The 13,194-nt window shown below is 37.5% G+C and overlaps 1 protein-coding gene across 3 annotated transcripts; it reads left to right on the plus strand.

Moving 5' to 3' along the window:
- The first annotated feature begins 1,926 nt into the window (after positions 1 to 1,926).
- LOC103710786 (U6 snRNA phosphodiesterase-like protein) lies at positions 1,927 to 13,053 on the plus strand. 3 transcript variants are annotated; one of them, XM_008796674.6, is made up of 7 exons: positions 1,931 to 2,195; positions 3,366 to 3,449; positions 6,456 to 6,705; positions 6,861 to 6,957; positions 9,628 to 9,693; positions 10,424 to 10,601; positions 10,818 to 13,053. In XM_008796674.6, coding segments are annotated over exons 1-7 (846 nt in total). In that variant the 5' UTR covers positions 1,931 to 2,026; the 3' UTR covers positions 10,820 to 13,053. The 3 variants fall into 3 exon arrangements, with proteins under 3 accessions (XP_026661920.3, XP_008794896.3, XP_008794895.3); XM_008796673.5 differs by lacking the exon at positions 10,818 to 13,053 and having other exon boundaries at positions 1,934 to 2,195; positions 10,424 to 10,799; XM_026806119.4 differs by lacking the exons at positions 9,628 to 9,693; positions 10,818 to 13,053 and having other exon boundaries at positions 1,927 to 2,195; positions 10,424 to 10,799.
- Positions 13,054 to 13,194: the final 141 nt, after the last annotated feature.

The raw sequence follows: 13,194 nt of genomic DNA on the forward strand, positions 1-13,194 counted from the left end.
CGATTTAAAAAAGGAAATGACTCAAAATATTTTATTTGGAACAATTCATCTCAGGCCAGGTCCAATAACTAATATGAAGATTCGAAATAGATTCATACGGTATTGGAGTGTCCAAAAAGCTGCCTAAACTGCGAACCCAATCGGAACCAAGTTTTTCAATTCGGTTTATATAGTTTTTTTCTTAAAAAAAAAAAGAGAGCCTGGTTTTAGTTTGTAAAAGATTTAAACCCAAAAAAATTTGGTTCGATTTTGATTTGAGTTTTCAAAAAATCAACTAAAACCGATCCAAACCAACCCAAGTAAGCTTATATATATATACAAATAGATATATATTTAAACTGACCCAGCCTGACCTGACCCGTATATGTCTTTATATATATATATATTTCATTTTTTTATATTTCTATATATAAAATAGAACATCAATCTGATAAATCAAACCAAATTGAACCAAACTTTGTGGGTCGGTTTCAAACGATTTTTGTAGGTGGCCAGTTTAGTTTCAATTTTCATTTTAGAAAATCAATTTAAATCAATTTGATTTCCAGTTTAACTCCAAACTGCTCTGACCCATGCACACCCCTAACATAGTGTATGGATCAGATTAGGTTAGAATGGATGAGGTTGGGTCTTAAATCTAGACCTGAATGAAATTGTGGGATGGATCTAATATTTAAACCCGGCCTGACCTCACGAGGCTCGAAGAATATGCTGAGTTGGGTCTAAACGGGTTAGGTCAAGTTAGGTTCAATCATGGGTTAACTAGGCCTATTTACAGCCTTAGATCTTGTAGCGCTAGAACTTTATTACATGTCCATCTCCCTTCTTCCTAGGCTAATTGCGAAGTTGGACAAAATGAGGTCTTTTCTTTGGAAAGGTGTTCAAAGCTTTTACCCCGTTCAACTCTCCAATGAAACAGAACATTATATGCAAACCTCAGGAGGGTGGATTGGGAATTCTGAATTCGGAGGAGTTCAATAGAACCCTGATTGTTAAATGGGATTGGAGACAATTTAATGGAGAAGATCAGCCTTGGACAAGAATTTAAAACGGTTCATGCTATCATAATAGTTATCTTGCTCAGCATAGATACACACTCATGTATAGAGCTTTTTCCATCTAGAAGAACATTATCAAAACTTTCGATCCCTTATGGTTAAGTGCGGATTCAACTCAGGAAATGGGGATTTCATCATTTGAATGTCTTATCCTCTAATCTATACAAAAAAAATTAGGCCTTTTAGGATCTCAAAATTTCGGCAGGGATCTCCAGCCAGACAAGCATATTTGGTAATGGAATAAAGTTTGTGCCTTCTTAGCATCCTCTAACTTCCCCCTTCTCTTTGGAAGCTTGCCAACCCTATAAAATAGAGGTCTTCAGCCAGTGTATGCCTTCATTGTCTTTTTTTTTTTTTTTTAGTAAAAATGCTTTCTTGTTCCTCTATTTTGCCTCACAAACCTCATTAATTTTTAAATAAATTTTATTTTGCCCGGAACGTCCCTCAAATAGGTTACTCAAAAATTTATTTTCAAATTTTTTTGTTTTTTGTAAATAAATATTCAAGTAGTTTTCGATATACAATCATGAAGATTCATGCGGACGTGTGTTTAGTTTTTTGTTAAATAAAATTGAAATACTTAAATAAAATTAAAAACATAAATAATATTTTTGATTATTTATTTTTGATGAGGCTTTAAATTGTTATAAATAATGTCATGCGGACACGACTTATCGTAACGTCAGGGCGGACGCATCCTGGACGGTTCGCGTTGGCGTCAAATCAAGAAAGAGCATCAGAGAGGGGCGGCAAACGGTCAGCTCGCCGAAAGCTATGCTTTTTCCCAGTTGAGTTCGGACTCGGACCTTTGGTTCGAGTTACCGTTAAGTCACCCACGGCCGTCCATTCAGATGAGGTCTCGCCGATTAAGGGTGGACGATCAAAGTAGGACTACGTAATAAGAGGGCGTCGGCCGAACGCCATGGCTGGATAACTCATCGAACTCGTCCGAGAGTGAAGGGGGCGGGATGGAGGCTCTGAGGGCCACGTACGGCTCCGACTCGGAGTCGGATGATGAGTCGTCTCCTCCAAGAAGCAGCGGTTACGCAGATTCCCGCCAAATTTCGAATCCAAAGGGATCGGAGGGATTGCCGCCGCCTCCGCCTCTCGATCTCCTCCAACCCCCAAATTTTCTAGGTATGGTGCTCTCTTCATGTGAATTTTCTTGCAAGAATTTGATCGATTGATCTTTCTGTTTTTGTTGGTTCGAAGAGATTTTGTTCCATCGATCGTTGCGTTGATATTTTGCTGATACGATTCGAATTTATGACGATCGTTTCTTCAAATTATGGCTTGCGAGATGATAGATATTACCTTTATTTTTTTCACCCTCGTCTTCTGTTTTGATTGATTTGATTGTGGTTTCTCTTGACTCCAAACAACAAAATTTCATGTCATCCATTTGGGGCTGGCTTTGTGAATTTTTCGTCAATTATCAGTTACTTCCCCCAGCGCAATCCATCGTTGTCCATCAACACGAGATGCTGCCTGTTCACCCAACTTAAACGGTCATGCTTTATGTGCAAATTGGTGCATATTACGGACTTTATGCTGGTTTATTATGGTAATTCGTGAATGAGGCCCATTATCTCTTGTCACCATTTTTTTTGATATCCGAGTTTAGCTAAAAGTAAGTACGACGTAGGCTCAATAATTGTCGTATCTGAGAGCCATGAATGCGGTATGTGTCTCGTAGGTATTTCTGCTCCAGCATTGTCAATGCCTTTGCTTGGACTTTGCTAGTCAGCACTTGAATTCAATGGCCCAATTAGAACTTACAGAACCAAGAAATACTTGCTAACTGATCTAGCTTTAAATCTTGTTGACAGCTGCTTATATAGGTCCAGTTCTTCTGTACAAAATTTTCTTTTTGTTATTCATGTTCGCTAACACTACTTGCATCCAATTTGTATAAGTAGACTTTTCCTATGGAACTTGTATCATCTTTGCACTCTGTTCCTTATTGCTTCCTTGGGGCAATTTATTTTTTGTGTCTTTTGCAAACCAATCTTGGAAGTCACAATTCACTAACCATTCAGCTTATGCATATGTCATTGCAAAGCCACAAGCTTTACATTTTTCTCTATCAATCAGAAAAATAAAAAATGTGAAACCTGCTACATTTTTTCTTTGTCTCCTGCATTTATACTCGACATCATCAAATTCTAGATGGGTTAATTATTGTGTTATAGAAATCTGTTATTCTGTCCCACTTCTCTGTAACCTGATTTCATCAATTATTGAACACTGAAGCCTAGTGAAATTTCTTTAATTATTATTTAATTGTAAAATACCTGTTTTATGCAGATGTTTCATCTACTACTAAAGGAAGCCGCATTAGAAGCTTCCCACATGTTGAAGGAAACTATGCTCTGCATGTCTATGTTCCAGGTGGCTTTCCCTTACCACTTTTTATTTCATAATTTTGTCATCTGAGGTTTATTATGGATACATTACAAAGGGTCTGTTAGCTGATGCCATGAGTTTTAGTATTATCCAACATTTGCATTCCATTCTTATTTGCTGCATTGGATGACAGTAGTTCTAACTTTTAACATTATTTTTCATTCCCCTTACATGTCCTTTTTTGGTGTAACTTAAATCTAATTTTTTAAATTTCAGAATATACACTTTCTTATCATCACCCCATAAGATATTATAGGGTAGTTTTCTCTACTTGCAACAAGCCTTGTCTGTAAGGATAATAATTGTTGGGGTCAGATCAACCTCCATCGCTGAAGTATTATTAGCCTTGATTTGAACACAACTCAACTGGAGAAGGGGTTCAAGAAAGCTGACCTGAATATGCTGGTGGCTCAACTTCACTAACTCGAGCCTGAACCATCAACTCATACTGCATAGAGAAGAGGCTCCATCATATAATGGAGCTTGGTGTGGTGCCATTGTTTCTTGCTTGATGGTGAGCCTACAAGTCATTCCTATGTGGAGCAGTGGTGGTTGTGGAAGATCTAGAATGAACTAGAGTTTGAATGGCAGTTTGTTGGCTTGATGGCAGCACGATTTGAAGCAAAAGAAAAAGAGACAATGTAATGGAATTGGTCATGTTTTGGGTTGGTGGTAGTCGCTAATCTTCCTGATGGCATGCTAGCTTGGTCCATGACTGCCTGATTGACAATGCAGAGGTGGTCTTGATGGCATGGCATGGGCTGGTTGCCTTGATGGTGAGTGGAGAGGATGGAGACAAAGATGGGAGGAGATGAAGAGGTTATAAGATGATGGAGTGAGGAAAAGGATAATGGATATGGGGAAAGGAAGTGGAAAGAGGATGAGGATCTTTCAATTGGGAGACAAGGTATTAGGTTGATTAGGATTCTCTCTCTAAGAGGCATGGGATCTGAACCGTCAGGTCAATATTCAATGGTTTAGAAGCTCAAATCCGTATAATGTTTAGCCGAGCTTGGTACCTAGACTTGATGAGCCAAAGATCACCAATCCAAACTTGATCAAGTGACTGGTTTAGGGTTGCTTGTGAGACTGGTGGTTGGGTGAGGTCCTTTGTTTAGATGAGGGGGTTCTCTGATATTGTACGAGATCTGTAGCCATGTAGCTTATATCCCTTTCTTCAGGCCTCGCTGAGGCCTTCTGTTTTGCTCTTGGCCAATCCCATTTTATACTTATGAAATGAGAGTTGAATCTCCACCATTTTTCTTAGCAAAAAAAAAAAAGTGACTGATACAGCGATCCTGACCTGTAGCCAACCTGTGGAACAAACAGGTCAGCTTAAGTTTGGGTAAATGGCTTAGAGTCAAAATTCTCAGCCTTATAGATTTCATGATGGGCCCGTTCCAACCTGAATTTGCCTTAACAAGGAACATGGGACAAATTTCTAGGTGGTTGATAAAAGGACAGTAACTAGTCGTAGAACCTGCTAAATCCTTCCATGAAACCTTCTCAACTTGAAAAGTGTTCTATAACCACATTTATAATGAGAAAAGGCTTGTAAGATGATGATAATCATCACCTCATGCCACTAGTACATAGAATTTTTTCTCTCTAATACTTAGATTGATAATTTTTTAAAACAAATAAATATAAAATATTCAGGTATGTCTGAGAAAAAAGAAAACTAACCATTTTTTTGACTAAGTTCCTTCAGTTTAAGTTTTAGATAATAAAAAGGACCCAAGTGCTTAACAATGTTAAGGTGGAAGTGTCATGAAACCCTATACTCTAAACATCTCAAATTTAAATTAAATTAATGATAACAAGTAGCTGCTCAGCTAGTACCAGGATGGCTGGACCAAACTCCCATGCATAGCTTGGCCTGGTACAATACTCTTGGATGAACATGCAGGTGCAGGTGTTGCCTTTAGCCCCAAAACCCACACAAACAACCAAGCATGGAAGGGGAAGAAGTATTTTTTCATGTGGGGGAGTTTTTTTCCGAATACCAAACTAAATATCATTGTTATATATGGACCAGAGTTTTGAAGCTTTATTAAAATTGAAGTATATATTGTAAGGCATAATCAGTGAACACCAAAATAAACACTTAAGAAATCATCGAGAAACTTGGAAAATTCACCTATCAAGTTTTCTTTTCTTAACCCCTTTTTTTTTGGCAAGAGATATGGAAGGAATATCAACGTGAGTCTCAGTTATAGTTTCTGTATATATTGAAGTCATTGACATACATATTTATCACATAGCATTGCATAACTTGAAATCTAAAACACATTTAACATACATAGAATTAACAATTCAAATGCAATCAGGTTACTAGCAAGGTATGGAGTATCATGGTACAGGGGCATATCAGTGACAAACAGGCACGGTATGTTGTGGTACACCTCGGTCATCTAATCACCACAATCAACACTTCAAACAGTTAAAATCCCTAGAAACAATGGTTAAGGACGCTAGAAGTCAGAGGAATATGCATTTTGGTATTTTTTACTCTTTGGTTGCTAAAACCTATACATACATGCACGGATATGTCTGTATAGGTACGAATGTTGTGAATATGTATCTATGAATGTGTATTTGTGTGTGTGTAAGATGTATATGTACATGCACATGTATGAGTATATAGGTATAATGTATGTAAATATGTATCTAAAAATGCGCGCTTGTGTGAATGTAAGCATGTGCTTGCATGTGTGTGCATGAGTGTTCACACTTTCTATGTGTGTGAGTGCTTTATATGTGTGTATTTATCGCAATTTACTATTTTGCGTGTGTGCATGTAAGCATGTGCTTGCATGTCTGTGCATGAGTATTTGCACTTTCTATGTGTGTGAGTGCTTTATATGTGTATATTTATCCATTCTCAATTTACTATTTTTTTTAACCTTGCCATTGTCTCAATTTGGGAAAGCTTTCCAATATTTCCCACTCTTAGATGATTTCTAAGCAATTATACTTTCACTCTTGCAGTTTCTATACCATCTACAACAAGAAAGCAACTAGCACATTTTGTGAAAATAATAGAATCTCATGTACCTGTCCTCTATGCTGCTGATGTTGACTATGCACTAAGTGAATTATGCAAAGATGATCAGAAGCTTGAACAAATACTCTTAGGAAGAGAATTTCACATTAGCTTGGGAAGAACTGTTCCAATTCAAGTACATCAGATCGACTCCATTGTGGCAATGCTTCGTGAGAATTTCAAATCTCAGAGACGGTCAGATATATCTTTAAAATAATTCAATCAAAAATGCTTAACTAGCCTTACACTATCATGACTGTCTGTGCATTTGAATTTTTCATACTCCTGCTATAATATGTTAGGTGATGGTTTTTTTTCTTTGTTTTACTATTATTTTCATTGGAAAGCAGATATTGGATAGAGTTCAATAAATGGCAGGTTTTTGTTAATGATGACCGGACACGTACCTTTCTTTCGCTGGAAGTCTTAAGGGGAGGTCTACCAGAGGTATTGTCGAGACATTTTGCTTGCAACTTTCAATGTGTTTTTGTTCAAAAGAAAAATGCACAGTGCTTCATGCTGCAATGCTGACAAAATTCAATTTGTGATGGTGGTGGGTGATCTAAATTGGATATGGAACTTCCTGAATCTTTGATTTGAATCTGCTAGGTAATCTTTACCCAGCTTGAATGTAAGGATAATTTACAGCATTAACAGCCAAGAATTTAAGTGCCACAAGCACTAGACATTGCCAACCAATTGCCAGAATGGTGTGTTACGCCAAAACAAATTAAACTTAGAAAAAGAAAACTTTTGTCTTGGTACCAAAGGGATACAAGCTGTGTCAACCTGTGCAGAACTGGAATGAGTTGATACCAAGCAGGACAGACCAATATTTTTAGTGAAGTAGGGAGAAATTGGAGAAAAATTCTTCTTGGTTCCATACATGTATTAGTTCTGTTAGTAAGGTTCTTTATGGAACTCTTTCATTCCTATACTATAAGATTAGTAGCATGCAGATAAAAAAATGCATTATATTAGTAATTAGGGAACTGGTCTATCCTCATCTAGTGTACAGTGGACTGAATCTTGATTTCATGATCAACTTTGGTGAAACTGTGAATAAAGATAACAACCGAACACACAGCTAACACTTTTGACCACATGGCTGTCTGGACTACTGCACCATCAAGCACTTTGAAGTCAAGATGATGTTTCAGTTGAGTAGATGTATAAAAAAATAGATTCAAGATATAGCTGAATTTTTTGTTCAGTCTTTGCCAAGTGGTGATGCGAAACAATAAATAGGTACTTCACACTTAAGCAGTCCAATTTTTTTCTTTTGAATACTGACTAGGTTCCAAACTTGTAAATGCAAATTGAATGCTCAAAATTTTCAAGGATGTATTTATTATTCCTTATTTTTAATAAAGGCATACTCTGTGCTGAATGAATTCTTCATCCTGGCATTTTAGACTTGATTTTCCTTAACACTATTCTCATTTCTCAGTAGCGGTAGGTACATGTGATGCATATGAGAAAGGAATAGATGGTTGCGAGCTAACAGCTGCTGAAGGATTATTATTTCTGGATCTTGATAAGTAGACCTCTGTTTTTGATTGGTGCCCTTCTCTTGTATCTCTTCCTTACAGAGAGGGTATCCAAGAGTTCGTGCATGCACACACATACATATAGAGGTGAAAAAGGCTATGGGTCCCATGCAGATTTAAGATGTATGGACCATAATGGAGAGTTTTACTATGGAAAGATACAGCATGCCATGCATTGCTGGACTCGAACATTTTGCAATTGTATGGTACTAGTATCGGGCATATTCTATCGGGCGTATCAATAATTGTTAGATAAAAATAATTTTCTATTAATATATAGTTTGATAAGTACAATTCAAACATGCCCTTAGATTGGGCATATATGGGTTGTGAGGAGAGGTATATAGTTTAATAGTTTTCTATATTAGAATTGATCCCATGAATTACTTTAATAGTTTTCTGTATTAGCATGATATTTTGATGAAGATGTATATATATGAGATGGACTATGCTCCTCTCGAGAGAGAAGGCATCTCCTCCTCTCAAGTGCAAATCAATAATGCAACATACAAACCGAAATCTACACCGTTGATCATGTAACTAAAGATGTTTGGAAATCAAAAATCACGTGTTCTTATGGTCTCTAACCTATATATCGGTTGAGCGCAAAAAATGTACATTTAAAATGATAGGAGAACATGCTTTGCTATGATCTAAGCATTAAAATGTACTGATTTTCAATTTATAGATGTTTTAGCATGTGCAAATCATGATAAATAAGATGGATTTGCAGGTTACATGCTTTATCATGTATTTTAACACGTTAGCGCAATGGAAACTGTCCATCTGTGTGTATAATTGATGCATAGGTTAGAAACCAATAAAATATGTAATTTTTGGTTTTGAAGTATTTTTACTGGTATAGATTATGATCAATAGTGTGGATCTTCAATTTGGATATCTTGTTATTGATTTTGGACTTGAGAGGAGTAGATACTCTCTCTCTGTACATTCATAAATACGACATACATACATACGTACATATATATATATATGTTTATCAGCAACCATCACTTCATATAGAATCATATAAATATTTTTTGTATAATTTTGATTCTAGAATTTCCACTAGAAACCAAAAAATGAATCAATTTTGGAGGATTTGACATATTTTCCTGGTGTGATGCTGATACAACTTTTTGCTTCCATTTTGGAGGATTTTTCTTATGTGTTAAATTATTAGTATGTAGTTACTTGGTTTAACAATATTCATAAGGATGTGTCAACCTGTTTTAATGTTTAAATCCTGGTTATTTGTATTTGACTATTTGTTTTAGTCTTTTAGAGGATCTTAGTGACTCTAAGTATACAATGTTAGGAAATAAAATACTCTTAAACGCTACTTCATTATTTTCTTTCTTAGTAGTCAGTTATACAAAGATAAATATTTCCTTAATCAGCATATCCCTCATATAGTAGCCCATTCTAACCCTCCAATTGGAGTGTCAACTGGTTGATTGTTAAAGATCCTTATTTCAAAGCCTCTTTACTGCTCATCTCCACTTTCCTTTTCCCCCCTTCTTATATTTATCTCATCTACACTATTTTTGGCTTCATTATTTTGCAGATAACTAAGCAGATTCACATCGTCGATGATATATATAGACTGCATGGTCTTCCTGAATTTTATAAGGTATGCTTCTAAAAATGAACAAACAAATAAGTAAACTAGTTGCATTGGCACTAGAGCCACCAGAAGCATAAAGCCATTCCTCCATTGCGGAATATTCGATAATTTTACAAGATTAATTACAAGTCATGGATATAATCTAGTATAATGTATGTATCAACGCAGATACATAGACATTGATGCCATCTCTCCATCTGTTTTTAAGGTTCCTGCTTCATCCTTGGTTCCTAACAAAACTTGAATCCTCCAATATAATGTGCATATTGGAATTTCTTCTCACTGCTCCCTTTCAAGTCTTCTTTGTCCTTTCCCTCCAATTACTTTAATCCTCCAAACTAGATATCTCACACTTTCATGTTTAAAATGCTATCTGCCCTTTCTTTCATGTAGCCAACAGATTTAAAATAGTATTTTCTCCTCTATGCATTGTTGGTCTAACTCATACTTTCCAACTGGTTTCTGCCGTCTGTTCCGTTTAGCCGACAGATGTAAAACGAGTTTTCCCCCCTCTTCCTCCATACATTGTTGGTATAACTCCAAGCCTCTATCTAATGCACTCACTTCTAGTATAATTCTTCCTACTTTTAACAATATTTTAACCTGTCACTTTTGTCTCTATTGCACTCATAATTACCTTGTGACTGCATTGTGAAAATTATGAAAATGACTTTTGATGTCCTTTTTCTTAAAATAAAGACACATTTTTCTAAGCACTCATTTTTACTGATGGCAGAATCCACGGCCCCATATATCATTGGTGTGGGCATTAGGTGATATCAGCAACAGGCTAAAACAGGCAGTTGAAGAGTTTGATAGATCCCGCGGCAATTCTAATTCCTTGCAGAAAGACATCTTTATGTGCAAGTTTAACGGCATTGAATGTAGAATTGGTAAAAAGACCTATAACATTTGTAAGTTTCTAAATTAAAAAGCCACTTCCCATGTACAGCATTTAATCAGCTTTATATGGCCCTCAAAACTATTTTCAAATTTTAAGATATCAACCGTCTGCACAATGAGTTACTACACAAATCATCTGTTTTATGAAGAGTATTTAACAGCCAATAAATTCTTGCCAGTTTGAAAGCGATTCTGTTTAATTAAGTTTATTTATTCTATTCGTTCAGGAATGGTTGTTTTGCTCAGTGATAATTGCTGAAGGAAGAATTTGCAATTTCTCCATATTGCTACATATGGAGGGAAGAGTTAAAACCTACTGTACCTCCAGCCAGCGGCTATGTATAGAGCATATGATTGGGATCAATGAGAAGTCACCATCTAGAAGACCTTATGTGCCATAGGTTTTTGCTTGGTGAGGGCATGGTGATAATTTCTTGCATAGCCCTGTTTAGGAAGAACTTGCTGGATCTGGCATAGAGCCGATTATGGGTTTGGCCTCGAGCCTAAACTCTATTCTTTTTTAATCAGGCTTTGGGCCGGACTTACGTAAAATTTGACATTTCTATACCATAATCAGCTTTAATCTGGCGCGATCTGGCAGAACAGGCCAGAGAGACTGAAGATGGGAGAATGTATGAGTGGGAGGGGGAGAGCACTAGAGGATCAGCAAGGCCCAATCCCTGGGATTGAAAACCTCTGGAGAATTCCTTTCTTCAAGTAATCCTTTTCCAGTTCAAGGCTCTCACTCAGAAGTTCTGCAAGCGTTTCAGCCAACTTGATAAATTGTGCAACATTTCCTGCATTGCTTTACCTGCGTGATCAAGGGCATTGTTAAACAGAAAGTTTTAGTATGATAGCCAATAAGAAAAACCACATCCCTCCCCACCCAATAAGATTAAACGTCTTCTGTATTTTATGGAAGAAGTCCAGCTCTGACTTGTATCAGGGACTCACCTAAGTTGCTCAGGAATGTCGTTGATGTTTGAGTCCGGCTAATGGCCATAGAAGAGTCCGGGAATTGGTTCCAACTGATAAGGAAGTGGGGAGATGGGATTTCTGTTGAAGGTAGAGACGCATAAATCACTCCATAACGAAAGGCATCAATCAAATGGGTTCATCAACTAGAAGGAACAAGAGATTTCTGACATTTTTGTATTGTGCTGCCTCCATGTTCTTACTAAGAGACCCCCTCAGCAAAGCACGGCCGTGTAGTGCAGCCGACCCCACAACATAAGAGGCAAACCAACAAATTGTGCTGGAATGGCCCATCTCACCACAAGTGCGAGGACTCATGCGGGTGTATGTTTAGTTCCACATTAGTTATTCGCTGGATAAATTTTGGATATTTATACAAGATTAAAGAATCCAAATAATAACTTTCGACTAGCTATTTTTGGGTGAGGTCCTGGGTTGTTACAAATGGTATTAGAGCAGATTCGGTTCATAACTTATGTAAACTAGGGAACACTGCAGCATGGATCTATTGGGATTGACTACAAACCGATAGTGGTGTTTGTGATTAGATTTGTACCCTTAGCTTGAGGGCTTGAACAAGGAGAGTATATGAGGATCCGTGCGGGCGTATATTTAGTCTCACATCGATTATTCACTAGATAAATCTTAGGTATTTATACAAAATCAAATAATAGTCATTTTTGGCTGAGGTCCTGAGCTGTTACAACAAGAAAGCCAGAAACGTTCTTGAAGCTGGCTCCTCCTCTAGGCTGACCGGAGCGGTTGGGAGGCGGAATAGGAGGGAGAGAGGGTGGCGGGTTGAGGTGCATTACCGTGGATACCACCAGAAGTTGAGAGGACCATTTGGATCTTGGAGGAGCCATCTTCCTTCCTGATCCCAAGAGTAGCAGCATTTGCTCCCGCAAGGGGAGGATAGGGGGTGGAGAGACCTCCGATCCGACTGAGAGAGTACTGTGAGGGAGGGAAATGAGTGGCTGACCAACCCTCTTCGCTGGAAAGATCTCCTATGCTGAGCGGCCACCATCAGAGGGTTTTTTCCTCGCTCATCGTAGAATGGCCAGAATCTGATTGAACATAAAGAGACGCTTGAAGCCTTCTCCTCCTACTTCAAAGATCTGTTTGCCGAACCTATAGCTGCTCCCGTCGATTCAAATTGGAGCTAGCTTTATTCTCCGTTTTTTCCAGATCATAGCTCCGTCGAGCTTCCTTTCACTCATGAAGAAATTAAAGATGCTGTATTTAGCTTCAAGGGCGATAAAAACCCAGGTCCCGGTGGTTCTATTAAATTATATGAAAAGAAAGTCTGTCATCTATGTACTTTTGCTTGCTATAATATTAGCAATCAAGTTGCTTCTTGTTTTCTTCTTCTTTAAAGGTGTTCTATATTGTATCATCAAGCTATTATTAAGCTTCCCTGTGACAGTGAGAATTAATGCTGCTATCTTCTCTTTGCTATGAGCATTTTGTGTTTCAACTGGTTGAAGTGCCTGCTTCTGGGTCTTCACCTGCTTTATATTTTTCTGGGACCACGCCCATTTGTTACCCCGCTCTAGTTGGAGCTTTGCTACTCTTCTAACCACCTTTTTTCTTTCAAAACAAGGCGGGTATTTCTACCCTTTTCTCCTAAGA

This window comes from Phoenix dactylifera, chromosome 3 (genome assembly GCF_051530095.1).
Source record: "Phoenix dactylifera cultivar Ajwa chromosome 3, Ajwa_hap1_PhDact_Kaust_v1.1, whole genome shotgun sequence".
NCBI classification, from domain to species: domain Eukaryota; kingdom Viridiplantae; phylum Streptophyta; class Magnoliopsida; order Arecales; family Arecaceae; genus Phoenix; species Phoenix dactylifera.